Here is a 24,837-nt window from a genome sequence, read left to right as displayed (position 1 = left end):
AAAAATTGTTATCATAAAACCTATTTTGTAAACGGGGATTTCCTTGTTTTCAGAATTTCGAGATTGCAACCAACTTATCTATATATCGATAGGCGGCTGCACCAGCCGCGGGTTGCGCATCTGACTGCAGCAAAGCGCCCTGGTCACACTGGCCCAACAACTCGAGAGCAGCAGGAAAATCGAACAACTTTCTTTTTCCACTGCATTGTGTGTGTGCATGCAAAAACACAAAGTGCGCAGAATAGCTTTATTCAGCTAGCCGATACGACTCGAAAGTGGATTAATTGGCCAGCGGCACCGACGCCCCGCCCACCGTCAGCCGCCCTCGCAAAATTAAAAATTGCCAAAAACACCTACGCGCAGGCAATTAAGACCGTGTTAGCTAGTGTGCGTGTGTGCTCGCGAGTGTGTGTGTGTGTGTTGTGCTGCTGGGGCAGTAAACATTTTCTAGTGAAAATCGGGGGAAAATGAAGAAAATCCTGTCTAAGTTCGAGCGCAATGAGAACTCTCGACTGGAGAATCCGCCCAACAGCAGCAGCTCGTCGTCCTCGAACGAGAAGAACAGCTTCGTGGGCAAGGTCTTCACAGTGGGACGCGTCACGGTCACCGTGGAGGATGTCCTGGCAGAAGGTAGACGACTATATATACACTCTTATATATGTGCTCCCATTCCCCTACCTACAACACGTCGCCCGCGATTATGCTTATCACCTGCCTGATTTACAGGTGGGCAGTAGCCTGCCGTCCGCTTTTCGGTCTCGCCCCTCGTCACAGATTAGATAAACCCCTTCAGCGCGAGAACTCCCAAATGTGGGGCGTACTCAAAGCGCTAGAGAGCATAAAAATCAGCTGCGTATCCTCCATAATTGGGGACACCACTTGTCGCATTTCCGATTAAATCCAAATAAATTACTCCCAATAATTTCTGTATAAGATGTTAAACTCAAAACAGCTAAAATCTGACTTTGATATATTATCTTTTAATAAAACTGTAAAACATTTTAAATTATTTCATTAATTATGAATACTAAATACTGGTTTGTAACCTAAATTCCAACTAATTGAACTGCAATTTTGCCCTTGGCATAGAACTACATATTTATGTCCATAACTCGGCTCTCTAATGGCGTGCAGATATTTCGTCCAAATTTATGTCAGTCTTTAAAGAGTTTATTTTTGCCAAAACCAGAAATGCCAGCATTTCTATTGTGACAAATGGGTGTCCGCGTTAGAGAAACCCGACTGTACAAACACAGTTACGGTTCTGGTTGGTTTTTCCATGGAATACCCATTGAATTCCCGTAGCCACTACACATGGCCACAAATCAATTGAATCAATTATGTTAATTTAGCCAATGAAGCGGCAAGACCAACACTCATCAGCCGACTGTCTCCGACAGTCTTCCGTTTTTCACCTTTCGCCGAGCTAAATGGCAAAGTTCGCCCCTAAGGAAATCGCCTGTGCTGTGTCCTTGTCCTTGAAATGCGGAGTGCTCCACTCCACATCATCCTGCAGTGCAAGTGCCTCCTTGTTGGCCTGGCACCAGTACCCTCCGCCCAACATTTGATCATCTAACGATTGCTCACCCACCGCCTGGCCAGCCATTCGCCACCTTTCCTTTAGCCATTACGTAGTGTTTTTTACTTTTTATACTTTTGGCAAGCGGACTCGATTCGTAATTTTGTTTTGCGCTGCGCTGGCGCCGCTGGCAATTAGTCAGCTGTTGTCGGGCATACCCTGTAATTAAAAAGGCGGAGCGTTTGACGAACACGGTTATTTGGTTAAAGTTATTGAATTAGTATAACAAATTATAAACTAAATTATATATTATTTATTAATTCATTTAATCCAGTAACGTAACTATTGGTATTTCATTTAAGAAAGAGAAAAAATAAATAGAGTCTTTTGCAGATGCTCAATGAATAAAATGCGCGTATAGCCAAGTTTAAACTGCTCGATATGCTGGATACTTCCAAAGTAACACTGTGCTTAATCACCTTCAATATTTACCTGCTTTCTTTGATTCGATTTTTGAGCAGCCAACAACAATTACAAATGACTAAGCGACAAACGGTTAACGAATGAAGCTTTCCCGCCTTAACCCCTCAGCCCCCACCCTTAACCGCTTACTGCCCACCTTGCAGTTGACGCCCCTTCAGACGTATTTTCTACCCTCGTTTGCGTTTCGAATTGCCTTCTCGCGTTTTCTCGCATCGCTACAATTGTGCATTGTTATTGTTGCTTTTCATACTATTATTACTGGATGTTGTTGCTGTACTTTTTGCCAATGTTGATTTGTTGCTGTTGCAACCTTCAGCATTGATTAACATTTGACGCCATAATTTCACAAAGTCGAGCAAAAATGGTTACATTTGCTGGTCCGCTATTCACTTCTCTCTATCGCCTACACAGGGAGAAATGGTGTGTGCATTTACAGCAAATGTTCCATAAATATTTTCAATATTAAAACATTCTCCTAATCGTTGCATCGTCTATGCATCTAATGTATTGAGATCATTTTTTTTTCTAATATCATTTCATTTTATATCTAATATATATTTTTATGTTTTTTTCTTAGTGACCACTGTTCCTATCTTTTTATTTTGCCGCCCCACCGCCTTCCCCCGCTGAGTATTGTTATTGTCGCATGTTATTGTTGTTATTTCTGTACGTGACCTTCAATAGTTTAGTTTATATTGCGTTGCCTTTTTATCGTACATTTTGAAGTGGCGTAAAGCGACAGGTGGAGAGGGCTGAAATGTGGGGGCATTCTACTTGAAATTCTATTTGCAATAAACTGAAATAAACCTCATGCAAATGGCCTGTTAGGCAAAACATGTGTAAATCGTTCCATGGCCAGACAGTAACTGCTATCACTCGAATTCGGGTACCCTCTACTATTTTAACACCACGGGGGGATATTTGTGAACGTGAAATGTTTATAGTAAAGAAATTCCATTATTATCACGTAGATATATGGCATAAATTATGTGGGAAGGAATGGCCAAAGATACGTGTGCTATAAAAATGTGACACATATTTCCTTTTAATAAACAAATTAGTTTATTAATTAGCTACTTCCTGCCATATAAAATAAAATATTCGTATATATGTATTATGAATATACAATAACAGGGTATTCATCGGGTTTAGCTTACTCGCAGTTTCCTCCCCCATTCAAATATGCTATGTTGTTTACAGCTGACAGCTGTTATGGATGTCTAGCCCGTCAACTTACCCCATGCTCTAATGCTCTGTTTTTCTCTTCCCCATCTCTTCAAAACTCACGCAGGTGGTTTCGCCATGGTCTTTTTGGCAAGGGGCAACGGCGGAGGCAGTTCCTCGGCGACCAAGTACGCCCTGAAGCGCATGTACGTCAACAATGAGCACGATCTGAACGTAGCCAAGCGGGAGATACAGATTGCGGTGAGTAAATAAATCGGGACAAACAAACCTAATCTAATAGGGCAATCACTTTCACTCCCCCAGAGCAACCTGAGTGGGCACAAAAACATCATTGGTTATGTGGACTCCAGCATCACGCCCACGGGAAACGGGGTGTGCGAGGTGCTACTCCTGATGCCCTATTGCAAGCATCACATGCTGGCCATGATGAATGCGAGGTAAACGAAGTGAATCTAAAAATGTAGTCCATTTGATTGCGGAATTCGAATGTAATCCAATGAAATTCGCCACAGATTGCACGTTGGCTTCACGGAGCCAGAGGTGCTCAACATCTTCTGTGATATTGCCGAGGCTGTCTCTCGATTGCACTATTGTCAGACTCCGATTATCCATCGGGATCTTAAGGTGGAGAACATTCTGCAAACGGACGCGGGCAACTTCGTACTCTGCGACTTCGGATCGGCAACGGCCAAGACGTTAAATCCTCAACAGCACGGAGTCACCGTGGTGCAGGAAGAGATCCAAAAGTACACCACTCTATCTTATCGGGCTCCCGAGATGATCGACCTGTACGGGGGCAAGAGCATAACCACAAAGGCGGACATCTGGGCACTGGGTTGCATGCTCTATAAGCTGTGCTTCTTTTCCTTGCCATTTGGGGAGAGCACTTTGGCTATCCAGAATGGACAGTTTTCCATTCCAGACTCCTCAAAGTACTCGAAGGGCATGCACCAACTGATTAAATATATGTTGGAACCCGATATGGAGAAGCGACCAAACATTTGGCAAGTTTGCGAGGTGGCCTTTCGACTGGCGGGCAAGGATAATCCCGTTCAGAATCTCCATGTGAGTGATGCATAATGTTTGTGTTCAGATTCCTGTATGATAATCTGTTTGCTTATTTTTAATCAGAAAACTCCCATTCCAAACTTCGACCTACTGGTAGTGCCTCCGTTTGAATCGGAAGCCAAGAGGATCAGTGCAGCGGCCTCCAAGGCGGCGAAGGCTCAGAATGTGTCAGTTGTGGAGGCGGGAACCAGTGTAGCTCCTCGGTCTCGTCCTAAGGGTTCCTCATCGGTACATGGAGGAAATCCATTGGGTCTCGGTTTGCCTCCCAGTCCCTCGCCAAGACAGAATATCACTTCTCCACAACCCCAACCTCAACCTGTGGTCGAGCAGTTCCAGGCCAACTTCCCAGCTATGCCACCTGCTGTTCCTCCACCTCCTCAAGCTGTTACTCCGGCAGCTCCTGCTGCCAGTAAACTCTTCGAGTCAAGTGGCTATCCAGATCCATTCAATGAGCCAGCTGCAGCAGTAATTCCTACTGAATTTCTACCAGCAGCAGAAGAACCTAACAAGGAGGAAGTGCCTCAGGACTTAAACGTCATTGCAGGCACGCCCACCAAGAGCATGTTGACACCGCCCAAGCCAAGCGGAGGAGGTGGTCATAGGCGTAACGTAAGCGACACCTCGGCCTTCAATAAGTAAGTTGCATACAAGAAAACAGAAGCTAATCTAAAATCAAGAATACACATTTTGATTCTACAAATTTTAATTCCTATCTTAGTTACCTGTTTAAGCACAAAAGTTGTGTCTTGTTATCGTTTTTAAAGTTTACTCGGCCAGAATCAATATAATTGCTTTCCCCCAAAGGTTTCAGCCTGAAAATTAAGATATATGGTTTCATAAATATTTAAATATTCTTGATGTTAGACATTTCCAAATGCGTTGGTCCTGCACGATCTGTATGTGTTCTGTGTTCTGCTCTTCTCTTGCTCTTTTACTCACTCTCTGCTTGTCTCTTTCTGTGAATTCCCGATCCTTAAGAGCTACAAGTGACCAGGATGAGGCCGATGAGCCACAGAGTCAATAGATTCATTGTAGCCTTAAGATCTCTTGCATTCCCGTACTTACTTTTCCTGCTTTGCTTGCTCTTTTTCCTTATTATTAATTTTCTTCCATCACTCGCTGATCATCTAATCATTCATTTGTTTTGTTGCGCTCCAGAACTTTTGCCAATGAGACAAGTCAGTTTCTGGCTCCGTTTAACAATAACTTGGCTGCCATGGGCGACGGTCAGCAGACTTTGGCTAGTGCTGCCTCGAATCCCGGGATATATGCATCTTCAACGGCAAACTCAGCCGCGGTATCCATTAGCGAATTAATGAAACCAGGACAAACGGCGGTGGAAAAGCGAGTTGAAGCCTGGAATCCGTTCGAAGAGGAGCAGCCTTTCAGCCAGATGACTGAGGATCACATCTTTGAGGCGGAGTTCGACAAGATACGACAGAGAGGCAGTCAAGGAAGTACGTTTTGGAAGAGAGCGTTTTGCCGCAATATTAACTTCTTTAATGCTTTCAGGCATCACAGCAAAATCGGCATCCACAACTTCCACGCTAACACCAACGGAGCAGATTCCCTCTGCGGTTGTGGCTCCTGTTACAGCTGCTCCTGGTGCAGTGCCTCCTCCGCCGATTGCTGCCGCTGTGTCTCCTTACCCGTCGCAGGTCTCCGAGGATCCATTCGGATCGGCGCCATTCAGTTTGCCACCCGGACTGCGCGAGAAGGCGAGCTCGCTGCGCAAAACCGGAGGTAAAGCATGAAATTCTACCTTAACTGTTTGCAATGCCAGAATACGTTTAGTTTTCCGATTGTCGCTTTTGTTCGCTCTCAATCTCAATCCAGAAAGTGAAAGTGATTTGAACGTAGACGTAGACGTAGTCTAAAAACTTCCTAGTAACGCTATGCTCAACTCAGCAAAGTGCCGCCAAGGCGATCTCCTCGATATCCTCCATCCAAGGAGCCGCTTCCAGACCACATCGGCAGCCGCCGTAAGATTCGATCAGCTCCAGCAATAAATTAACCGTATACTAGCCGATCGCTGCTCGATCGAAAAATTTAGCGTGCCATATAGATGGGGAATGACCCGCGAATACTACTTAAGTGCAATCAATCAATTTGTAAATACCCCATGCACCTACTAACCAACCAAAAATATCTCGACGAACCTTCTTATCTTTTGTCATATGAGTTTATTCGGTGATTAATATGTTTTCTTCAAAGTGAGCTGTAAATCCTTAAACCTATTTGGTGAAAAATACCACCAATCTTATGTTTTCCAAAAATTATACCCCCATAAAATTATATTTCGTCATGAAAAGTTTTATTTTTTTTTGGTAAATATTCAAATTCCGTTATTAACTTTTGTTTATTTCGAAAAGAAATAACTTTTTTCCCGTCCCTCCATTTCCGTAACCATCATCAATCTGCGCGCTTCTAAAAAAGTAATACTTGGTGCTGGTACTGTGCTTGATACAAATTATCAGAAAACCAACCCAAAACTAATAAATCATATATTTGAATATATTATATCTAGGTATTAAGTTAATTTAGTTCTTAATGGTAATAAATTAGCGGTTGTGGTTCAAAAACTAACCAATCAAAAGAACAAATTTCAATTATTTGTATTGTACAATTCATTGGCTTATTAGTGAATGTATCTACTCTGTGTGTAATTGTAAATTAAGCTATCTAAGAGAAGAACTAGAACTATTTATTCATGTTGTTGGCGTAGAGTGTGAAGCAATTTAATTCTTTGGCAATAATTTGCATATCAGAGTTATTACATACTATACATACATGTGTTAAACGTGCAATTCTAAAAATTAATGCTAAAAAGATTATTATTATTATGGATCTGTAGATCTGATTAAAGCTAAACACGACAGCAAACTATTAAAATTTTGTACCCTCTGATCGTTTTTCAATTCTGCTTTCGATGAAGTTCGCATAAAACTCCAATCTCTTCGGATTTGGCAGCAGACAAACAAACAAAAGTAATCCAAACAATTGTTAATTATCACTACGAGAGAGTCCAATCAACGCAAGACAATATACATATGTACGATCAAGCTCGAGATAGTCCAATAATGTTTTCCGAATTGTCCAAATTGATCACTTTTGTTCTCTACACACAGACACACCAATTGAAATGTTCAATTAGCTTTAATTACTACTCTTGTTAATACTGTAAATAATTAAGCCAATGGGAGAAAACCCCTTTAAGCGTTAAACCAAAGAGCTAACACTTAGTAACTAGATTTACTCAAAATGAGCAACCGATAAGCGCAATGAAAGCAACAAAAGTCAGGTAACCAAGACACATACATACAACCAGATTATCAGATGACAGCAAATACAGATTATATCTATATATACATAAAGCACTATATATTTATACAAACCAATTAAAAAAGGGGCGTTAGCTTAAGCTCAGCCACGAGAATTGTATGAGATTTAAACCAAAACTGAAGCAAAACTGCAATAAACTCTATATTATGTTTCAAAAACTGAACATTCACAAAATGTAAATCGAGCTAACTAAATTTATGGGCTGCACTATGATAAGTCATTGATTTGGCATGCACAGCAAAACATTTGAAGTTATAAACTCTAGAATTGGCATTTGCCCAATTAAACAACAAAATGTAAGATGAAAGTTGTGCATGCCACCAAATCAACACATAATTTCCCAAATTAATTGTTGGATCAAGATTTTAACGTATTCCAGCTTCTATCGTCGCCTTCGTCATTCAACTAACCAAACTATTACGTATACGTCACGTTGAGCATAAAGCATTCATAAATCACTTGGTAACATATTACATTCCAGGGGATAACAACCACGTGTTCTCACATTTATCATCCATAATTAGTTGTAGAACAAACTGCCGCTAACCCGTAAACCCGTAATCTCATTACCTTACTGCATAAAAGTCCTTCGCTCTCGTCCACAGCGAAATTCATCGGCGTTTCATCTGGTGGAACAGGAGGCGGAGTGGCCACGCCTATCGGCTTGGTAGCGGGAGGAGCAAACACCGCCACCTCTTCCAACTCATCCAAGTGGATGCTCTCCCCCACCCTGGAGGTTTCCAGCGAAGAGAAGACCTCGCTTATCAGTAAACTCAAAACAGACTCAGAATGTGGAATTCCAGGCGCTGTTGGAGGAGCTGGAGAAGGTGTCTCTGGTTATGTTAAGCTACCTGTAGAAGATCGCAACAAGTACGAGAAGCTGCGCAGCAAAGATCAGCCGACTTCCGATGACTCCGATTCCGAGGCTTCGGAGTTCTTTCAACAAGACAGCGATGAAGGAGGTGGGGGCATCTTTAGGCAAATGCAGATGGTGACAAGCAATTTGCCGGAAACCATCCATAAAATCCAACAGGTTGCCTATCACAAGGTGGACAAGACAGCTCATCTGCCAATTGTGAAGAAACTTCGCGATAAGACCAAGAAACCCACAACAGCTGCCCATCAAGCGGCCCAACAACTAAATCTCATGGCTGCCGCGGTAGCTGCACAAGCTGAAGAAGCTGCCAAGGCGGCGGAATCCGACGGTGATTCGATCGGATCTGCCAGTGACCTGCGGGCAGAGGATGATGATCTGTTTGACGAGAATCCTCGCCAGACACAAGCCAAGCAACGTCGTCCTCTGCCAACAGAAATGGATGGAATAAGCGAGTCAGTGAAGACCTGTAGCAGCTCTGCCTACCATGCAGAATGTGAAAGTGTGACCACCCATGAAGACGATGTGCGTAGTCGGGTGGTGGTGAAGGTGCGGATGAGGAAGAAGGACCGTGCCCTTGTGACTGCCACTGGCGACCCAAGTGCTCCGTCTGAAGAACTAAGTCCCACTTCGAGCGATCTCTTGCACAAGTTCGGCGATCGTCCGTTGCTGCTAGATGATGAATTGGATTATGGTTCTGGAGAAAGCAAGAGTAGCACTGAATCTCCTGTGGCTCCAATTCTGCCAACAAATCCCGATGTGCAGGAATCAGAGGAGGATGTGTTCGCCCTGGCTCCATTTAAATTACCAGTCGGAGTTCCTTTGAAACGAAAGACTAAACCCAAAGCTAAGCCCAAGCCTTCGGAACCCGAGATGTGGACTTCAACGCCAGTTAAAAGCGCCGCTGTCGGAGATCCTTCTACCAACTTTGCCAGTTTTCCAGCGCAGCTCACGCCAACCAATAATGTGGGGAACTCTGCGCAGCTGGATGAGTTCAATGAGCCAATTTTCAATCCCTTCCAGGAAAACGCACAGAACACGCAATCAGGGGAAACTAATCAATGCGACCTGTTCGGCTTGGAACCATTTCCACAGGTAATTCGTACAATCGAACAGAACCCACAGCACCACCAGATCCACCAATTTCCCAGCCACAACAACAATAACAATGTGATCAAAGTGCCCGCCTCCGTATCTGTTGCTCTTCCTGCCTCCGTTCCTGTATCTGTTTCCGTCAATTCGTCTGCCCCACAACTGGTGACCATAAATCACTCGATTATTATCAACAAAACGCCGGAGCCACCGATGAACTATAATAATAATAATAATAACCAGACTGCTAAGTCGAGTGGCACCAGCAGTGTCTATGTGAATGTGCCGTCTTTCTCCAGCATGAGCACCAGTTCCTGCTCCATTAACCAGCCACAATCCTCACCAGCAGCTGTGATTCCAGTTCAGGCACCTCTTCCAGTTCCAGTTCCTGCCCCTGTTTCCGTTCCAGCCGTTCCAGTTCCAATACCAGCGGTCGTTACCCATCTGCGTCCTTTGCTGCCCATTGCCGATAATGCGTATGTGCAAATCTCCCAAGATCGCTGCTCAGATTTCACACCGGACGACGAGGAGGAACCCGTGGTGTTGCGTGATGCCGATGTGGTGGCAGACGGAATCGGTATACCTACCCCTGCGAAACCCAAGAAGGAGAAGTCCAATCTGGCTGTAAGGGTTCTGCCGGGAAAGCTCACCCAAAAGGTAAAGGGGCATTCGTACAAAAAAGTAAGCGCGGCTGCCCTTGGATCCACCAGTTCCCTTAGTTCCGGCAGCAAGCAGAAGCACCAGCGATTGCAGTACCAGTCCCACGATGATGACGACGACGAACAGGATCAGGATGAGAATCGAGGTGCTGGAGGCGGCCGCAATTTCCAATCAAACACCATTCAAAATTCTGCCAAAACCGGCTTCAGCAACATGAGCTTTGAGGACTTTCCCTCGGATCAGGAAATGGATCGTCTGTCCAGGACCATTCCCTTCGAGGTGGTTAGAAACGAAAAGATGTTACTCGAGGCGGAGAAGAAGTTCGGCTCCCTCAAGCGACGGAACAACTTGTTCTCATAATGTGGACAGTGGGGCGAGACCATCAAGGAGACCTGAGACTGAGTGTTTCAAATTATGTTGACATTTCGTTTAAGCTTTTCTCCGTTCCGTTTTTAATGTGGGGTTCCAAAAATAACCAATATCTGTATTTTTTGAATATAGTATTTATTCGCGTGTAGCAATGTTAAAAAGTGGCTAGTACCCATACATATTATACACACAACAAGAACAATACCTATAACTGTTATTTAGTGCAAAAATTTAAACTAGTTTTAGAAGCGAAACATGTTTTAGAATTTATACAGTGCGTAAGTTTACCAAAGTTACATTTATTTTTGTGGCATTTTTCAGCTTGAAGTATTTCATGAATTATATATTTATACAAAACTATGTGATTATACACCCACACCCAATAACAACCAAAAAAAAAAAAAAAACAATTTATCACCTAAGCCAATTGCATTCACTAACACACCAAGGTATTTAAGAATTAATTATTCTATCCGTATCGAATAACATACGCGTTTATGTTAGTACACCAATTGTTTTGCATTATGTATTATCTCGACTATATAAAATATGCATATTGTATTTATAATTTACTTCAGTGTTTTCTTTGGTTTCCTTGGGAAAACGCAACAAACTTGCCGCCCTCTCCTAAGCGAATGAAATTTGTATATCATCAACTGTATCAGCTGTTGGGTTGCTTCTAGACAAAAGATAATGCACAGACATCTGTTGCTTATCGAAAAAAATGTATATATAATGTTGCGGTTAAGTACCTCATACAAGTTTTTCTTCTCGTCAACCGCTTGTTGCTATTTTAGTACCTTTGTGACATTAAATGCCATTGAATTTTTACATTTTTACAGTAGGAACTGAACATAACTTGATTCCTACTTGTTTCGAAACATCTTTGATTCTTTATTAGATAACTATATTATTATTTTATTATATTATATGTAGCTATGTAGCTAGCTACAAAATTCAAGACACATTTCTTAGAATTCCAACTTATCGAGTGCTCACTGCACTCGTAAACAAAGAACAGCTGAGATGTGTTAGGGTATGTGTAGGTTTTTGCGTTGTGGAAACTCATACAAGATAAGCGGAAAAAGTTGCCAGCCCAAGCGAAAAAATCCGACAAAAATAACAAAAATTCCAAGTCGGCAATACTTACAATATCACGTATCTGTCAGATACGAAATTTTGTCGTATCGCATTGTACGCTTCCAGAAATTTGCAGTTTAACGGAAAACGTACAGCAGTGAAGACATGGAAGTGAATCAAAAATGGAACTGGGACACCAAGCCAATTCTGGTCAAATGCGGAGGATTCTCCTCGCAATTGGCCAAGAATGTCACCGAAAAAGTGGACGGTGATCCACTGTGGGGATCGCGATTCGATGCCACCAATCCGGAAGCTGTGATCCAAACACATCTGGACTTTCTTCGCAACGGAGCGGATATTATTCTAACCAACACGTATCAGTCCAGCGTCGAGGGATTCGTGAAGTACCTGGGCGTGACCAGAGAACGAGGTGTGGAGTTGATCCAAAAGAGCGTTCAACTGGCCAAGCAGGCAAAGGAACAGTACCTTAGCGAAATCGGTTCTGAAGCGGAGTCGGCTCTTCCACTGATCATGGGCTCAATAGGTCCATATGGCGCCTATCTCCACGATGGATCTGAGTACACCGGCAACTATGCGGACAAGATGTCCAAGGAGGAGCTGAGGGCGTGGCACAAGACAAGAATTGAGATTTGTCTCGCAGCTGGAGTGGATGGATTGGCCCTGGAAACACTTCCATGTCTGATGGAGGCAGAGGCAGTCACCGAATTAGTACTGGACAACTTTCCGGATGCCAAATTCTGGGTCTCCCTGCAGTGCATGGTGAGTAATATCGCAAAAAACAATAACATTCTTTATACAAAACAAGGGTAAAAAATATATCGTTCAATTACATTTAAAAATCCACTTTATGTTCCGATATTTTCAGGATGAAAAGCACATGGCTAGTGGAGAAAACTTCGCGGAGGCGGCTCTCTCCCTCTGGCGGTTGGTCCAAAGTCGGAAGGCTGAGAACCGGCTCCTTGGGATCGGTCTGAACTGTGTAAACCCACTATTCGTGACCCCTTTGCTATCATCGCTTACCAAAGTGGCCGGTTCGGATCGCATCCCACTGGTGGTCTACAGCAATCGCGGCGAGATCTACGACGTCGAGCAGGGAGATTGGACTGGAACCGGCGAGGAGGTGGTCAAGTTTGTGCCCGAGTGGATCCAGCTGGGAGTGCGCATCGTTGGCGGCTGTTGCCGGGTCTATCCGACGGACGTGTTGGCGATCCGCAAGTACGTCGATGGCCTCAACATAAAGCCGTAATCGGGAGAGAACTCCGGTCACTGATAGCAGCCTTGTCGCTAATGCGAAAGCTGTTTCGTGTGACTAGACCTAGACCTATTTAGTTTGCTAAATACATATACGCGAGTACTAGATGTACCCAGATCAGATGGCTTCCTAATCAGCAGAGTGTGGAAAAAAGCGTGGACGGCTGGCTGGGAGACAAACACAGATTAGGCGGGCGGACCAAAGGTAAACAAGTGGGCTGGGGATATGGGCAGACGTTCGCCCAACGACTGTTTTTGCCAACCTAGCTCAATTTTTGAGTCCAAATCAAAACAATTTTCTATTCAATTATAACACAAAAACGTGCATTTGTCCTTTGAAAAACTTGCTGTGTTCTTAGCTTTCTATTCTTTATAGCCGGATTTAAATTCTTTAAAATTAATATTGTTAAAAGTGTGTATGTATGTACTGATGTAAAGCAATAAACTACAAAAATATCAAAAATAGTTGTTTTAGTTATCTTCAATATATCATATTTTTAGTACAGTATTAAAATAATATCTTCATTAGAGATTCATCAAATCTAATCACTTCTTACATATGTACCAAGGCAAACGCCTTCTGGTACGCAAGGTACTTTATAGAGAAGGGTATGCCCTTCTATTCTTGCGGTTCTCGACTTTATCACTATGAAAGATATTTCAAAATTTTTTGGAACTTCATACCGCATTTTTAAAAGAGTACTTACATTTTTGGCTGTTGAAGCTTTTGAGGATGGTGGAGCCACATGTCCACCTATTGCACTCTGACCCAATCTGGCAATCAGCCTAATCGGATACTTCGTTCAAAAAACATGATTTTAACGGCCATTTTCAAATTGAAAGCCTTTTGTCGGTCAATCTCTTACTTTACATTTTACTTTATTTATTTATTTATTTATTTATTTTTTTTTTGTCCAAATATTAATAACAATCATCACTTTAAGCTCATCTCTTTTAGAGGAGATTTTATTTGATATATCTTATGTCTTATTTCCTGTTCATTAGCGATTTGTTTACCAGAATAGGGGTTAAATGTTGTTTTTCTCTTTGACATCAGTAGACCTATTTTTGGACCATAATCTATTGAGTGCGGTCGGAAGCTCACCCATTTTCCTTTAAGGAGGACAGAGTCAACAACCAAGTACATCTTGAAGTGTTGGTCCTAGGCGGCGTCCAGAGGTTATCGGCGTCGACTTAGCAGATGCGACATCCCGAGCAGAGTCACTCGGAAGCCAGAACCACGCACAGCGGCGCTTTGACGATTTCATCAGCTTCATCAGCCTCGTGGAGGGGGAGTCGCAGTCCACCCGGACAATCCAATCTGGCTGGCCAGCGTCTGGCAGCTGTGCACCGGGCTTATCACCCACTTGGTGGGGGCACTCTCATGTTTGTGTTTGCCGTTTTGTTTTGTTATAAATTATTATAAATATTATAAATTTCGCCCTGATAAGCCGAGCCGCACAGCTGAGTGGCCCTTCGGAAAGTATAAAAGCCCCTCGACGATACGTGAAACATTTAAACGTTCGTCGAGCGTCCATTGCGACTGATCATATCCACCGTTCCGAAAGATTTGTGATAACCACTTGATAACCAACCAGCCAGTCTAGTGTCTAATAAAGTTGTTATTGAATTTGCCCATTTACAAGATCCATAAACAAGCTGTCAAGGTGAGTGCGAGACCTTATCGTGTGTTTTTCGCTTCCCTACCGATAGATTTTGATGACAGACGGTGTATACACTATCCAAGGAGTATGCTTAAAAGTGCAACAAAGGGATCTTATAAGCAATCTAAAAATGTTATGCTTGGAATACTTACATATATTAAATATTAATATATTTTTTAATTTGGAACAAGAATAGATCTTGAAACGTAATAAATGATTCACTTTAAAAGATATATATTTCTCAAAAATTGTTGCCAAATTTTAAAGAGCTGATGTATATTTTGAATTTAGCGTATACAGAATAAAATGTTTCAGGCTTTTAACTCGCCATTTATTGAGATACGTAAAAATGTGACCTTGGTTTTAAATTTGTATACTATTCAGTGAAAGCTGAATACTCCTAGAATTAAATCTTTTTTATAATAAATCATAAGACTCATATAACATATATCTTAGCTAAAGAACTTTGAGCTGTTTTTCTCAGTGTGTTTTTTAGATTAAGCCACTGGTCTTTTGTTCTGCCAAGTTCGTTGAACTGAAAAATAGAGATTAGTTCTTCCGATACATTGTATAACATCGCCCTGAGTGCAGTGGAATCCAGGTGGCAGACGCAATATACATATTTAATTATCTCGCAGCCCGCTGACGTAGAAATGTAACTAATAATCAATTTTCAACGGATCATCCTCCACCCCTCTTAGTAATCTTTCAATCATGGGTTTGACGCGCGTGCTGGTGAAGGATGGCGGTTTCGGCACCCAGATGACCGTCCATGTGGGTGACTCTGTGGATGGGGATCCGCTATGGAGTGCCCGCTTCAATGCCACCAATCCGGCGGCCATTATCAGCACCCACCTGGACTTTTTGCAGAGTAAGCAATTGTTTTCCGGTAGCAATTGGCAACATACTAACTGAATTTTCCCCTTGACAACACCAGATGGTGCCGATATCATTTTGACCAACACCTACCAGTCCAGTGTCGATGGTTACATGGAGTACCTGGAGCTGGACGAGGAGCAGAGCATCGAGCTGATAAAGAACACGGTCCGCCTGGCCCACATCGCCAAGGAACGCTATCTCACCGAGTGCTATCAGGCGCAGCTGTCGGTGCAGGAGGGTAAGTTGACATCCATGAGGTCCAGCTCGGGCGGGATTAATTTAGATTGTGGTCAAGTGAATGATGTGGTAGGGTCATTACTTTTAATACTTTCTTTAATACTTTATTTTATATATAGTAATATTTACCAATTATATATTCCAATTTATTGTTTTTAAAGGATACCCTTTGATCATTGCCTCCATTGGACCCTTTGGGGCCCACCTGCACGATGGCTCCGAGTACACCGGTAGCTATGCCGACTTTGTGCCGGCCAAGGAGATTACGGACTGGCATCGCGTGAGGATCGAAGCGTGCTTGGAGGCTGGTGTGGATGCGCTGGCCATCGAGACGATTCCCTGTCAAATGGAGGCGGAGGCCCTGGTGGAGATGCTGTGCGATGATTATCCGGATGTGAAGTTCTGGGTGGCCTTCCAGTGCAAGGATGAGAATACCCTGGCGCATGGAGAAACCTTTGCGGACGCGGCGAATGCTATTTGGGACCTCTTGGCTGAACGAAATGCCCAGGATAAGTGCCTGGCCATCGGAGTAAATTGTGTGCATCCGAAGTTTGTGACCCCGCTCTTTAAGAGTTTGAATGGTGACCGCGAAGTGGGTGAGCAGATACCGTTGGTGGTGTACCCCAATAGCGGAGAGGTATACGACGTGGTCAACGGCTGGCAGGGAAGGGAGCACTGTGTGCCCTTGGCGAACTACGTTCCGGAGTGGGCGCAACTGGGGGCCAAGGTCATTGGGGGATGCTGTCGCACTTATGCGAGGGATATACGCCACATCGGGGAGGCCATTCGCGACTGGAACAAACTGAAGAAGCTCTCATAGGGATGAACTTCTAAGCTGGGGATCTCAGTACCTTCGAAAAGAACAAAGTAGTTATCCATTTAGTACTGTAAATAAATGTATTTAGTTATTAAGGCATACAACTTATTTTAATAAAACAGAAAAGACAAAAGACAAAAAAATACTTTTTAATTTTCTAAGATCCGAGATAAAACATTAATAAACAAATTGCTCTTAATTCAAATCCCTCAAAAGTGACGCCTTCCATTTTTTTCAAAAGTTAAAAAATGTAGTAATGGCATTCAATGGATTTTTGCATCTCATGAGTAAAATAATTTAAGGAGAATTTGAATTCTAAATATGTGAGACTTCTAACCGTAATGGGCACACTATAAATCAAGCTACAAAAAATTTACATAAATTAAGTTCTCCTTTTTCGAAATGTATTTTTTTACACGTGAATTGTGTAGAGATGGAATGATGGAGAAAATACTATATTTGTAATAGTGTGGAAAACAATCGATGGTCATCGACAGTACTATCGATAGTTGCCAGTCGTACCAACGCCGAAAGTGACAGCCAAAAAAGAGAACCAGCTGTGGAGATTTGCAAAAATTTCGGCAATTTTGAATTTGTACAGGAGCGCCTAGTTAAATACACACAAAATGTTGATCAAAGTGAAGGTTAGTGTGGAAGATATGGAGTAGCAAAAAAGTAGGATAAAGATAAATCACAGCCATCGTGCCCAGCGGGCACTTTGAACAACAACAAAATCGTCGAATATTACAGTCAATATATGTGTGGCTGGATTATTAATGTAAATATGTATTATCTTTCCATTAGACCCTGACCGGCAAGGAAATCGAGATCGACATTGAGCCCACGGACAAGGTAGATCGCATCAAGGAGCGCGTGGAGGAAAAGGAAGGCATTCCGCCCCAGCAACAGCGTCTTATTTTCTCCGGCAAGCAAATGTGAGTCTTTCTGGCTATTGGTCATTGATTTTAGCTTATTTCGCATGCGATCCCCCCCAGGAATGACGATAAAACCGCGGCGGACTACAAAGTGCAAGGTGGATCCGTTCTTCACTTGGTATTGGCTCTGCGAGGAGGTGATTCAATCCTAACACCTTGTGTGTAACTAGCGTGTTCATAAGTGGAAAACATTCATTTAAAATTCACTCAAATATATTAAGCTTGAGAAGCGTCATATGGAGAATTAATATATGTAAACTAAAAAGAAGTCTTAAAAGTGGTTTAGAAGAAAACAAAGTGTATTCGCATCGGAGGAATTTAGACAGAATGGATTGGGGCCAACCGGGTCCGTAATAAAACATGTTTTTTTGTAAGCCAACATCTAAATCATTCGAAAAAAAGAAGAACACTCCACAATGGTGGGCTAAGGTTTAAAACATATCAAAAAGGCATTTATTTTGTCTCAGTGGCAGATTGTAAGTTCAGTTCTGTTTAACAAAACGTCCGACTAGCAGGTGATTCTTTGGCGTACACTGTTCGGGCTTTAAGCGTGTGAGAATGACCTGGTAGCCCGCCTCCTCCGCCTGCAGCAGGCGATCGGTGTCCACCACGGACATGCAGTGGAGTCCTTGAAGCGTGGTTTCTGGCTTGCAGTTGGTTGTCCCCATCTCGTGTGCCTGATCTGCCGAGTGGGCAATGTACAAGTAGTCCTTTGTGTCTAACACCTTTTGGAACGCTTTGCTCAATGGGTACGAAATGTGAGGCATGGGCTGCAGAGAACCGTAGCAGCAAGGACAGCAAACAAAATGTGCCTTGGCTCTCCGGCACTGCTGCAAAACGATATCTGTCGCCGTTCCACACGCGTGCAAAGAGGCCCCGATCTTGAATCCTCCGACAAAGTAATCTATGTTGCATTGGTAAAAAACGCAGTTGGTCAAACCCAATTCGTTTGATCTTTTCTGAGCTTGAAGCAGGGAGAAAGCTTTGTTTTCCATCACAATAATGGTACAATTTGGCAGCTTGAGGGCCAGCAGTATGGCCAAATGCCCTGTGCCGCTGCAGAAGTCCACAATGCGGTCGCCCGGTTGAGCCAGGGAAACCACCGCATTGGCCAAGTTCTCTAGCTGCTGCCTCTTGCGCTCGAGTCTCTCCTTGGGCAGCGCTGAACTCTTAGCATGTGTGGGCTCAATCTGCTCCCAGTCGATCAGCTGCTGGCCATAGGTGTGCTCCGAATCGGAATTAAATTGCAGTTGCAGCGAGGAAAGCTTACTTAGAGCCGCTTCCAACTCCAACTGACTAGTGTAAATCCGATTTCTTGGCTTGTATCGCTTGGGATCGGCTTTGTACAGACTGGTGGCCTCGCAGTCGGGGATTCCCAGTTCTCCGGGAGGGGTCTTAATTGCTTGCGGCACATAAAGATCTCTTAGAACCCTGGCGCATTTATCGCCGAAAGAGTCGATCTAAAACATATAATATTAGCTCTAGTTACTTTTACAGATCAAATCTACAAACCTCGCTGAACCAGGTACTAGTGAGTGGAAAATGGGGCAGCATCTGCCCGCAATGTTGGAAGACAATTCTCAAAAGGGGGTACAAAATTATATCCGCAATTGTGAAACTGATGCCCTCGGCGAAGCGGTGCTCAATAAGCAGCTCTTCCTTAGGTGTAGTGCACTTGATTTGCACTCGTTCTCTCCTCTTGACCTTGCCGCCATTCTCAGTCTGATTGGCCTGCTCTCTGGCCTGTTTATAGATGTTATGCATCCTCACCGGTTCGTTCATGTGCTGCTCGAACCTCACTACTTCTTGGGGGACGAATTCCAAAACTTGCCCACTATGAAGTTTACTGACAACAGCCACTAAATCCACCTCACAGAACTTAGTCCAAATCGATGCTTCTGACGGAGCCAAGAGGCAGCTTCCCTTAAAGCCTAAAAGTTTCTTGAGTTCCTCATTTGGTTGTCTTGCAATAAGCTCTCTGAAATAAAGGAAATATTAGGTGAATATGGATTCTTTTATTTACCAATAACCAACCGGCAAACGGCACACGTTCCTGCTATGAATGTATTTCCGTCCTTCTCGTAGATTGGAAGTTTTAGATCCTGGATGGCAGGCAAGGATGCGGCATCCCTGCATGTGATGTGCCGGTCGGTCAGTTCCTTTTTGAGTTGGGAACTCCGTAAAGCTATTTTACCGCCTTCGATCTTGGATGGTAACAATCGTTAAAAATCTTTAATTAAGCTACAAAAAAGAATTGTGGCCAACCTTTGTGGAAACGAAGTTTACTCGCACATTTTTGGGATCTTTCAAAAATTTGTAAGTAAACAAAGCCAAGAACGAGGACACACCAGTATAAATGGTGGTCTCTTTTTGAGTGCTGATCTCGATCTCCAGGTACAACTGATCCATAGTTTAATTAACCGATCATCAAAACAAATTGGAAACTAAACGAAAATCGAAAATAAAATAAATTAGCGAGAAAATTATAAACCAGCTGGGGGCCAAAAAGGAAAGAGGAAGAGTCATTGGCATTCACCTGTCATTTTAGTTGGCGATAAGTACTTGGGTTATCGATTACTAATCGGACTTATGTTTGGCGCACTATTTAAATTTGAAAAGCATTTTCACATGCCTTAATTTTTTTTAGAGAGTTCTAACGTAAATTTTAACAATAAATTGTTATTATATTAAAAATACCTGGGTTGTGAAGTGTACTTAGACAAGTTTTTAATAAAGTACTCATTTTTGAACACCGTATTTTTAATACGCCCTTTTTAATTTGATGTATTTATGCTATTGTTCTCAATAAAATATGAAAAATATTTCTGAAATCCCTTCCGAACGCAGACTAGTTTCGGCTCGCCCTGAGCAGATACCATCCTCCTTTTTATGTTTCTGCCGTTCCCATTCTTATTCCCACTAGCTTCCCTTTTTTGCCCGTTCCCAATGACGGCTAAAAATAAAGAAGTGCTGCTTGCCTCCGTTCTTCTGGCTCAGCAAAAAGGGCAACATAATTGTGGTTATACACTATCGTTGGAAGTGGACTACCGCTTTAATGAACAAGTTGACTTGGGGCGATTTAAGTTTTGTACCGTTTAATAAGCAAAATCTCCATAAATAAACTAAAACTAATCCTAAATCAATATTTGTAAATATAATTTGTGCATATGTATATTAAACACAACCAGTTTTTTTTGGAATGGTAAGTGATATAACTTTCTAAATCCTTAAACTTACAAAGATTGAGACAAATTAGGGAGACTTTGTAATGATTTCAAATTTTGGGACCTGCTCGAATGGAAGGGTATTACCCGCCCATCGATGGCGAGTTAATTTTAGCCATTCCGAGGAACGGTGGCCCAAGGAATGGGGAATGGGCATAAGGTAATGGTAATGGTGATGTGGAATGGGAGCTCGACCGAATGTTGCGACGGCTTCACTTACCTGCTGCACTTTGCTGCGCGCCTGCTGCGATTTCTAATCGAAACGAAACCTTCTACCCTAATGATGGCCTCGGGGAATAACCTTGGCCCTTTGTTAGCTGAAAAATCGGAGTTTTTAATCGTTTTTTGGATGGGGGACGAGAACTCGATGATGCCACATATAACTTGCAACATGCTGCATGTATGAGATCGCTGCGCTCCAACAGCTGTTCGCCTGCTCGAAGTTGTTCCGTTAAAATCTGTGCTAGGGCAGAGGCCACAAAATGTTGCACAAAGGGCCGGCAGCAGTCGTCCCGCTCGCACTTGCGTGCTCCTTGCGAGCCCTTCGCCAGGCGATGCAACACCCAGCACTCTGGTATCTGGCCCTCTCGCTCGCGCTTAGAATTCTTTCTCGCTTGGAACGACATGGGGAACACAGCATGGGAATGGGAATGGTAATGGTAGTGGGAATGGGATTCGGGAAGGGGCACTGTGCTCTAAACGCTTTCCAACGCTGCTGCTCGCCTGTTCCCGGACACCATCGAAATTTCACATGTATTCCCACGGCCTGAATTTTCCCATGAAGAAGAGGAAGAGGATGGGCAGAATTTCAACAAGAGACAGCCGGAGAATCGCTCACACACACACTGCCTCTTTTTTCCGTTTTTTTTTTTTTTTTTTTTTTTGTTGCATGAGTCTGCTCCCAGGGTCGATGCACCGGAAAATATTACCCCTTTTATTATGAGATCAAGGGACACACTTATATGTTACAAAGAAAATATTTAAAAGCTATTTATTATTTAATACTATCTGAAACAAACTTTTGAGCTATCAAATTAGCTTACAACTTCCAGTTTTTAAAAAATCTAAAAAAATCTAAAAAATATATAAAATATTTATATACACTTTTATTTATATTATTTATTTTTTCACAGCATATTATTAATTGTCCAAAATGTAAAAGTAGTTTGAAGTATCATCCTTCCTTACTTTGGTTTGATTTCGTCCAGTGTATGGTTCTTCCGTTCCTGCGGCTCTGATGGTCGTTTTGTTTATGCTGCTGTTGCTGATGATGCTGCCCCTTCTCGAATTCCCATCGCCCTGCTGCTCCTCGACCTCCTCCCGATCCATGGCAGCGCCTCCAGTCCAGACTGGTCCTGGTCATGGACCCTTGTCCTCTTCGTACTTTACTTCTGCATCCGCTTGGGCTAACATCTTCTTCATCTGCCTCGCTCGAATCGCGTCCCTCCGCAGCTTCGCATTCCATTTGGTGTCCAAGTCTGGCTTCTTTAACCTCTCCTTTGCTGAGGCTTCTACTGCATCTGTGGCACCGTGGGTCGGTTTAGAAATAACTTACAGAAAACTACATAGCATCTACAAAAGAGATCCAAATAGCATATCGGCTAAAGAAATTGTAAATTGGGATCAACAACTTCTCCTCAAGGGCGGCGACCACAGGCGATACAAAAAGTTCCCGATGGCCGAAATCAAAGTCGTGGTCAAGTGCACACCATACTGCAATGGAACGTAAAAGAATTCTAGACCCTGGAGAGGATTCACTCGTATAGAGTGGATGTTGGTAATTGGTACTATTGCCATGGTCGGGAGTGCAGGACACATACAGCAAACTGAAGAACAGGATTTGGGAAAAACCAAACGCTTTGAATTTTGAATTAGAATGAAAGTCATAAGAGGAGAAACCTACTGTGAATAAGTTTAAAAATAAACCAGATGTTAAAATTCGACCATTGTTTGTTTAGATTGGTTCGGATACATCTTATACCCACTGTGCGACACAAAATGCGGCCTTGGTAAGCTGCAGGAATGCCTAAGCAATTGCGAGACAACTGAAGCCACTTCCTCCTCATTCGGCTCCTTCTCCCCAATCTCCGGCCCCTGTCCCACGTCCTTGTACAAGGCCTCTTCTAATGGTAGCTCCACCGTTGTCGTGTCTCCTCCACTCACCCTCAACCCCCGCAGTCCACTGCTCGTTTCAGCAACTTCGGTTTCCGATAATGTGGCATTGACTTGGCAGCAGTTATTCCAGTTATTTGTGCCACACTTTGCCAGACATGCAGCCATATGCTCCGGCTACTGCACTCCTGGTCCGTCGATATGTTCAAGGATTTTTTCATGCTTCCAGGCATGCCGATGACGTATGTTGCGTCCTGCTCTAAAATTTGAGCTCAGAGTTACCTCAGGAAATTGCTGTATAGGGAATGTAGGAATCTAACTTTGAGTGGGAAAATCAGGAAATTTTGAAATTAGGTTCGATCATGATTGGAGAAAAATGATGTTGTATGCAGGCAGTTCAAAAATTGGTTAAGTGTAAATATGAATAGCCCAATATATCCCGTCCGCAACTTAATGCATTAAAATTAACTTTATACCCAATTCTACCGATATTCCTGAAAAATGTTAAATTCTCGTTCCCACTTAGACTAACTGTGTAACGGGTCGGTGAACTTAACTATATCGTTCTCTCTTGTTTTTTTTTTATGATGTACGTCTTTATAAGATCCCACAGTGTAACCTTTGGTGAGAGTAACTTAAATATTTCCTATTATTTATTGTACCACTCTGCGCCTTTGCGGTTTTAAAATTGTTGACATAAAGTAAATCGATTAAAGTCCACATTTGTAGAGCCAATGCAATCAAAATTTTAGCGAATCAGATTAAAGCCATTACTTCAATTCTTCAATTTAAGTAGTACTTTTTTTCTCTTTTGTCCCACTGTATTACATCTAATTTAACTGTCTAATGTCTAATAAAATCAAGGCTAAATAGTTGTGGCTAAATTGTGATGGAAATCTGAAATGGTTTAAATTCTATAGGTTGGATTTTCCAAACCAAAATTAGACACCGGACATAAGAAGTAGAAGGGAAAACCGCAGAGTGAACTCAAATATGTATTCTGCTCCGGAAACGCCGAGTCTAACTCTATCCACCACTCAATTCGCGGAATGATTTCCCCAAAACCACCACTCCATCGTGGCCCCGCTCCACCCGCACACGTTCACACATACATAGTACACCCTCTCAAAGCGACTCCATGGCGAGGCAACAAACGAACAAACAAACAAGCACGCAGCGCAGACAAACAGACTGACGTACGTGGGCCTGAGAAATTCACACTCAGTTGAAACGGAACGAAATCGGAGGTCGAGTGACTGGCAACGCGATAAATCTCATGGGTTGCTGGCTGCGGAGCCTGGCCGCCTGTTCGTTAGAGTCCATGAATCGAAATTGTGTGGCTCAAGTGACGACGGTGTCTTTTTCGACTTCGTTCTCCCGTTCGATGCCTTAATTCAAAAATTAGTGTTGGTTACGTTGCACTCGCTTCAATTGACGAGTGCGATACTCGCATGAAGATGATACTTTCCGTCTGGGAAATAACTTGTTTTTAATATCTGTCGGTAGGTAGGACATACTTGGAAAACAAAAACATTATATGTACTTGCTGCTCAAAAGTTGAGTTTGGGGCGGAGCTAGTACCGACTCCGGGCTCGGGTTCTTTGCTTTCGTCTTTTTCGCTCCGCCGGCGCTTCTGATTCGAACAACTAGAGCAGTGAGCAGCATCATTTAGATTTAGACCGGAATTGTAACAGGCGCACAGCGCCGATAGACCGGTTCATCGACTCGCCGCGATTATTCTCGCCCTCTAACTGTCCCGCTCTGCCGGAGCTCGGGTTGTCTCGCTCGCCCGCGGTGAGCTTTCGGATGGAGCTTTGCGGTTAAGGGCCAATTTTGAAGGCAATTTTGTAATCCAAAAATTTCAAATTTGAGTTCTTTTTTTCTCTTTCGCTGTTTTACTTTTCTCCTGTAAACAAAAGAATTATTGTGCATTTTTATAGAAAGTTTTTGTAAGCGTTAATGTGAAATAATTGTGTTTGGTATTTTTTCTGTTTTTTTTGTTGAATACTCAAAAAGTTGCTCTTA

At 42.9% G+C, this 24,837-nt stretch overlaps 6 protein-coding genes and 2 long non-coding RNA genes across 16 annotated transcripts, besides 1 other annotated feature; 4 read left to right on the top strand and 4 right to left on the bottom strand.

Moving 5' to 3' along the window:
- The first annotated feature begins 138 nt into the window (after positions 1-138).
- On the top strand, positions 139-11,151 carry Nak (Numb-associated kinase). Of its 4 annotated transcripts, none has more exons than NM_057818.4 (8): positions 139-630; positions 3,294-3,427; positions 3,491-3,624; positions 3,700-4,252; positions 4,319-4,890; positions 5,414-5,712; positions 5,768-5,998; positions 8,203-11,151. In NM_057818.4, the coding sequence occupies exons 1-8, from the start codon at positions 468-470 to the stop codon at positions 10,581-10,583; spliced, it is 4,467 nt and encodes a 1,488-aa protein (NP_477166.2). In that variant the 5' UTR covers positions 139-467; the 3' UTR covers positions 10,584-11,151. The 4 variants fall into 4 exon arrangements, with proteins under 4 accessions (NP_477166.2, NP_477165.1, NP_001286075.1 ...); NM_057817.4 differs by having other exon boundaries at positions 8,203-10,983; NM_001299146.1 differs by lacking the exon at positions 8,203-11,151 and adding an exon at positions 6,092-7,956.
- A 420-nt stretch (positions 11,152-11,571) lies between these two features.
- On the top strand, positions 11,572-13,402 carry Bhmt (Betaine-homocysteine S-methyltransferase). Of its 3 annotated transcripts, none has more exons than NM_001299145.1 (2): positions 11,572-12,452; positions 12,559-13,402. In NM_001299145.1, exons 1-2 carry the CDS (start codon positions 11,838-11,840, stop codon positions 12,937-12,939), a joined length of 996 nt encoding a protein of 331 aa, NP_001286074.1. In that variant the 5' UTR covers positions 11,572-11,837; the 3' UTR covers positions 12,940-13,402. The 3 variants fall into 3 exon arrangements, with proteins under 3 accessions (NP_001286074.1, NP_609921.1, NP_001286073.1); NM_136077.2 differs by having other exon boundaries at positions 11,714-12,452; NM_001299144.1 differs by having other exon boundaries at positions 11,803-12,452.
- Positions 13,403-13,912: 510 nt separating this feature from the next.
- lncRNA:CR44741 (long non-coding RNA:CR44741) lies at positions 13,913-14,299 on the bottom strand. The gene has a single exon (NR_124376.1). It is a non-coding gene; the product is annotated as a long non-coding RNA:CR44741 (long non-coding RNA).
- A 152-nt stretch (positions 14,300-14,451) lies between these two features.
- Positions 14,452-16,677, top strand: CG10621 (uncharacterized protein). 3 transcript variants are annotated; one of them, NM_001299143.1, is made up of 5 exons: positions 14,452-14,611; positions 15,093-15,209; positions 15,310-15,479; positions 15,546-15,725; positions 15,886-16,677. In NM_001299143.1, exons 3-5 carry the CDS (start codon positions 15,323-15,325, stop codon positions 16,542-16,544), a joined length of 996 nt encoding a protein of 331 aa, NP_001286072.1. In that variant the 5' UTR covers positions 14,452-14,611; positions 15,093-15,209; positions 15,310-15,322; the 3' UTR covers positions 16,545-16,677. The 3 variants fall into 3 exon arrangements, with proteins under 3 accessions (NP_001286072.1, NP_609920.1, NP_001286071.1); NM_136076.4 differs by lacking the exon at positions 15,093-15,209; NM_001299142.1 differs by having other exon boundaries at positions 15,093-15,479.
- Positions 16,678-17,045: 368 nt separating this feature from the next.
- On the top strand, positions 17,046-17,877 carry Nedd8 (Nedd8 ubiquitin like modifier). Of its 2 annotated transcripts, none has more exons than NM_001299141.1 (3): positions 17,046-17,185; positions 17,346-17,476; positions 17,537-17,877. In NM_001299141.1, the coding sequence occupies exons 1-3, from the start codon at positions 17,168-17,170 to the stop codon at positions 17,640-17,642; spliced, it is 255 nt and encodes an 84-aa protein (NP_001286070.1). In that variant the 5' UTR covers positions 17,046-17,167; the 3' UTR covers positions 17,643-17,877. The 2 variants fall into 2 exon arrangements, with proteins under 2 accessions (NP_001286070.1, NP_609919.1); NM_136075.3 differs by having other exon boundaries at positions 17,537-17,736.
- Positions 17,878-17,909: 32 nt separating this feature from the next.
- On the bottom strand, positions 17,910-19,999 carry CG10428 (uncharacterized protein). The gene is made up of 4 exons (NM_136074.4): positions 19,742-19,999; positions 19,511-19,680; positions 18,989-19,454; positions 17,910-18,936 (listed from the first exon to the last, which is right to left on the bottom strand). Exons 1-4 carry the CDS (start codon positions 19,883-19,885, stop codon positions 17,959-17,961), a joined length of 1,758 nt encoding a protein of 585 aa, NP_609918.1. The 5' UTR covers positions 19,886-19,999; the 3' UTR covers positions 17,910-17,958.
- A 1,801-nt stretch (positions 20,000-21,800) lies between these two features.
- On the bottom strand, positions 21,801-22,578 carry CG46304 (uncharacterized protein). The gene has a single exon (NM_001347781.1). The coding sequence runs from the start codon at positions 22,495-22,497 to the stop codon at positions 22,324-22,326; it is 174 nt and encodes a 57-aa protein (NP_001334744.1). The 5' UTR covers positions 22,498-22,578; the 3' UTR covers positions 21,801-22,323.
- A 150-nt stretch (positions 22,579-22,728) lies between these two features.
- On the bottom strand, positions 22,729-23,183 carry lncRNA:CR44740 (long non-coding RNA:CR44740). Its single transcript, NR_124374.1, has one exon. It is a non-coding gene; the product is annotated as a long non-coding RNA:CR44740 (long non-coding RNA).
- Positions 23,184-23,293: 110 nt separating this feature from the next.
- Positions 23,294-23,385: a mobile genetic element.
- Positions 23,386-24,837: the final 1,452 nt, after the last annotated feature.

This window comes from Drosophila melanogaster, chromosome 2L, assembly GCF_000001215.4.
Source record: "Drosophila melanogaster chromosome 2L".
Lineage (NCBI taxonomy): Eukaryota > Metazoa > Arthropoda > Insecta > Diptera > Drosophilidae > Drosophila > Drosophila melanogaster.
The sequence above is the reverse complement of the archived record's forward strand: the minus strand, read 5'-3'. Positions and strand labels throughout refer to the sequence as shown.

Coding starts and splice junctions, on each gene's coding strand:
- Nak (NM_057818.4), top strand. CDS start 468: ATGAAGAAAATCCTGTCTAAGTTCGAGCGCAATGAGAACTCTCGACTG. Junction 4,891..5,413: donor GACACCTCGGCCTTCAATAA/GTAAGTTGCATA, acceptor GTTGCGCTCCAG/AACTTTTGCCAATGAGACAA. Junction 5,713..5,767: donor ACAGAGAGGCAGTCAAGGAA/GTACGTTTTGGA, acceptor TAATGCTTTCAG/GCATCACAGCAAAATCGGCA.
- Bhmt (NM_001299145.1), top strand. CDS start 11,838: ATGGAAGTGAATCAAAAATGGAACTGGGACACCAAGCCAATTCTGGTC. Junction 12,453..12,558: donor GGGTCTCCCTGCAGTGCATG/GTGAGTAATATC, acceptor CGATATTTTCAG/GATGAAAAGCACATGGCTAG.
- CG10621 (NM_136076.4), top strand. CDS start 15,323: ATGGGTTTGACGCGCGTGCTGGTGAAGGATGGCGGTTTCGGCACCCAG. Junction 15,480..15,545: donor CCACCTGGACTTTTTGCAGA/GTAAGCAATTGT, acceptor TGACAACACCAG/ATGGTGCCGATATCATTTTG. Junction 15,726..15,885: donor GCAGCTGTCGGTGCAGGAGG/GTAAGTTGACAT, acceptor TTGTTTTTAAAG/GATACCCTTTGATCATTGCC.
- Nedd8 (NM_001299141.1), top strand. Junction 17,477..17,536: donor ATTTTCTCCGGCAAGCAAAT/GTGAGTCTTTCT, acceptor GATCCCCCCCAG/GAATGACGATAAAACCGCGG.
- CG10428 (NM_136074.4), bottom strand. CDS start 19,885: ATGGATCAGTTGTACCTGGAGATCGAGATCAGCACTCAAAAAGAGACC. Junction 19,455..19,510: donor GGAACGTGTGCCGTTTGCCG/GTTGGTTATTGG, acceptor CCTTTATTTCAG/AGAGCTTATTGCAAGACAAC. Junction 18,937..18,988: donor CTAGTACCTGGTTCAGCGAG/GTTTGTAGATTT, acceptor TATATGTTTTAG/ATCGACTCTTTCGGCGATAA.
- CG46304 (NM_001347781.1), bottom strand. CDS start 22,497: ATGGCAATAGTACCAATTACCAACATCCACTCTATACGAGTGAATCCT.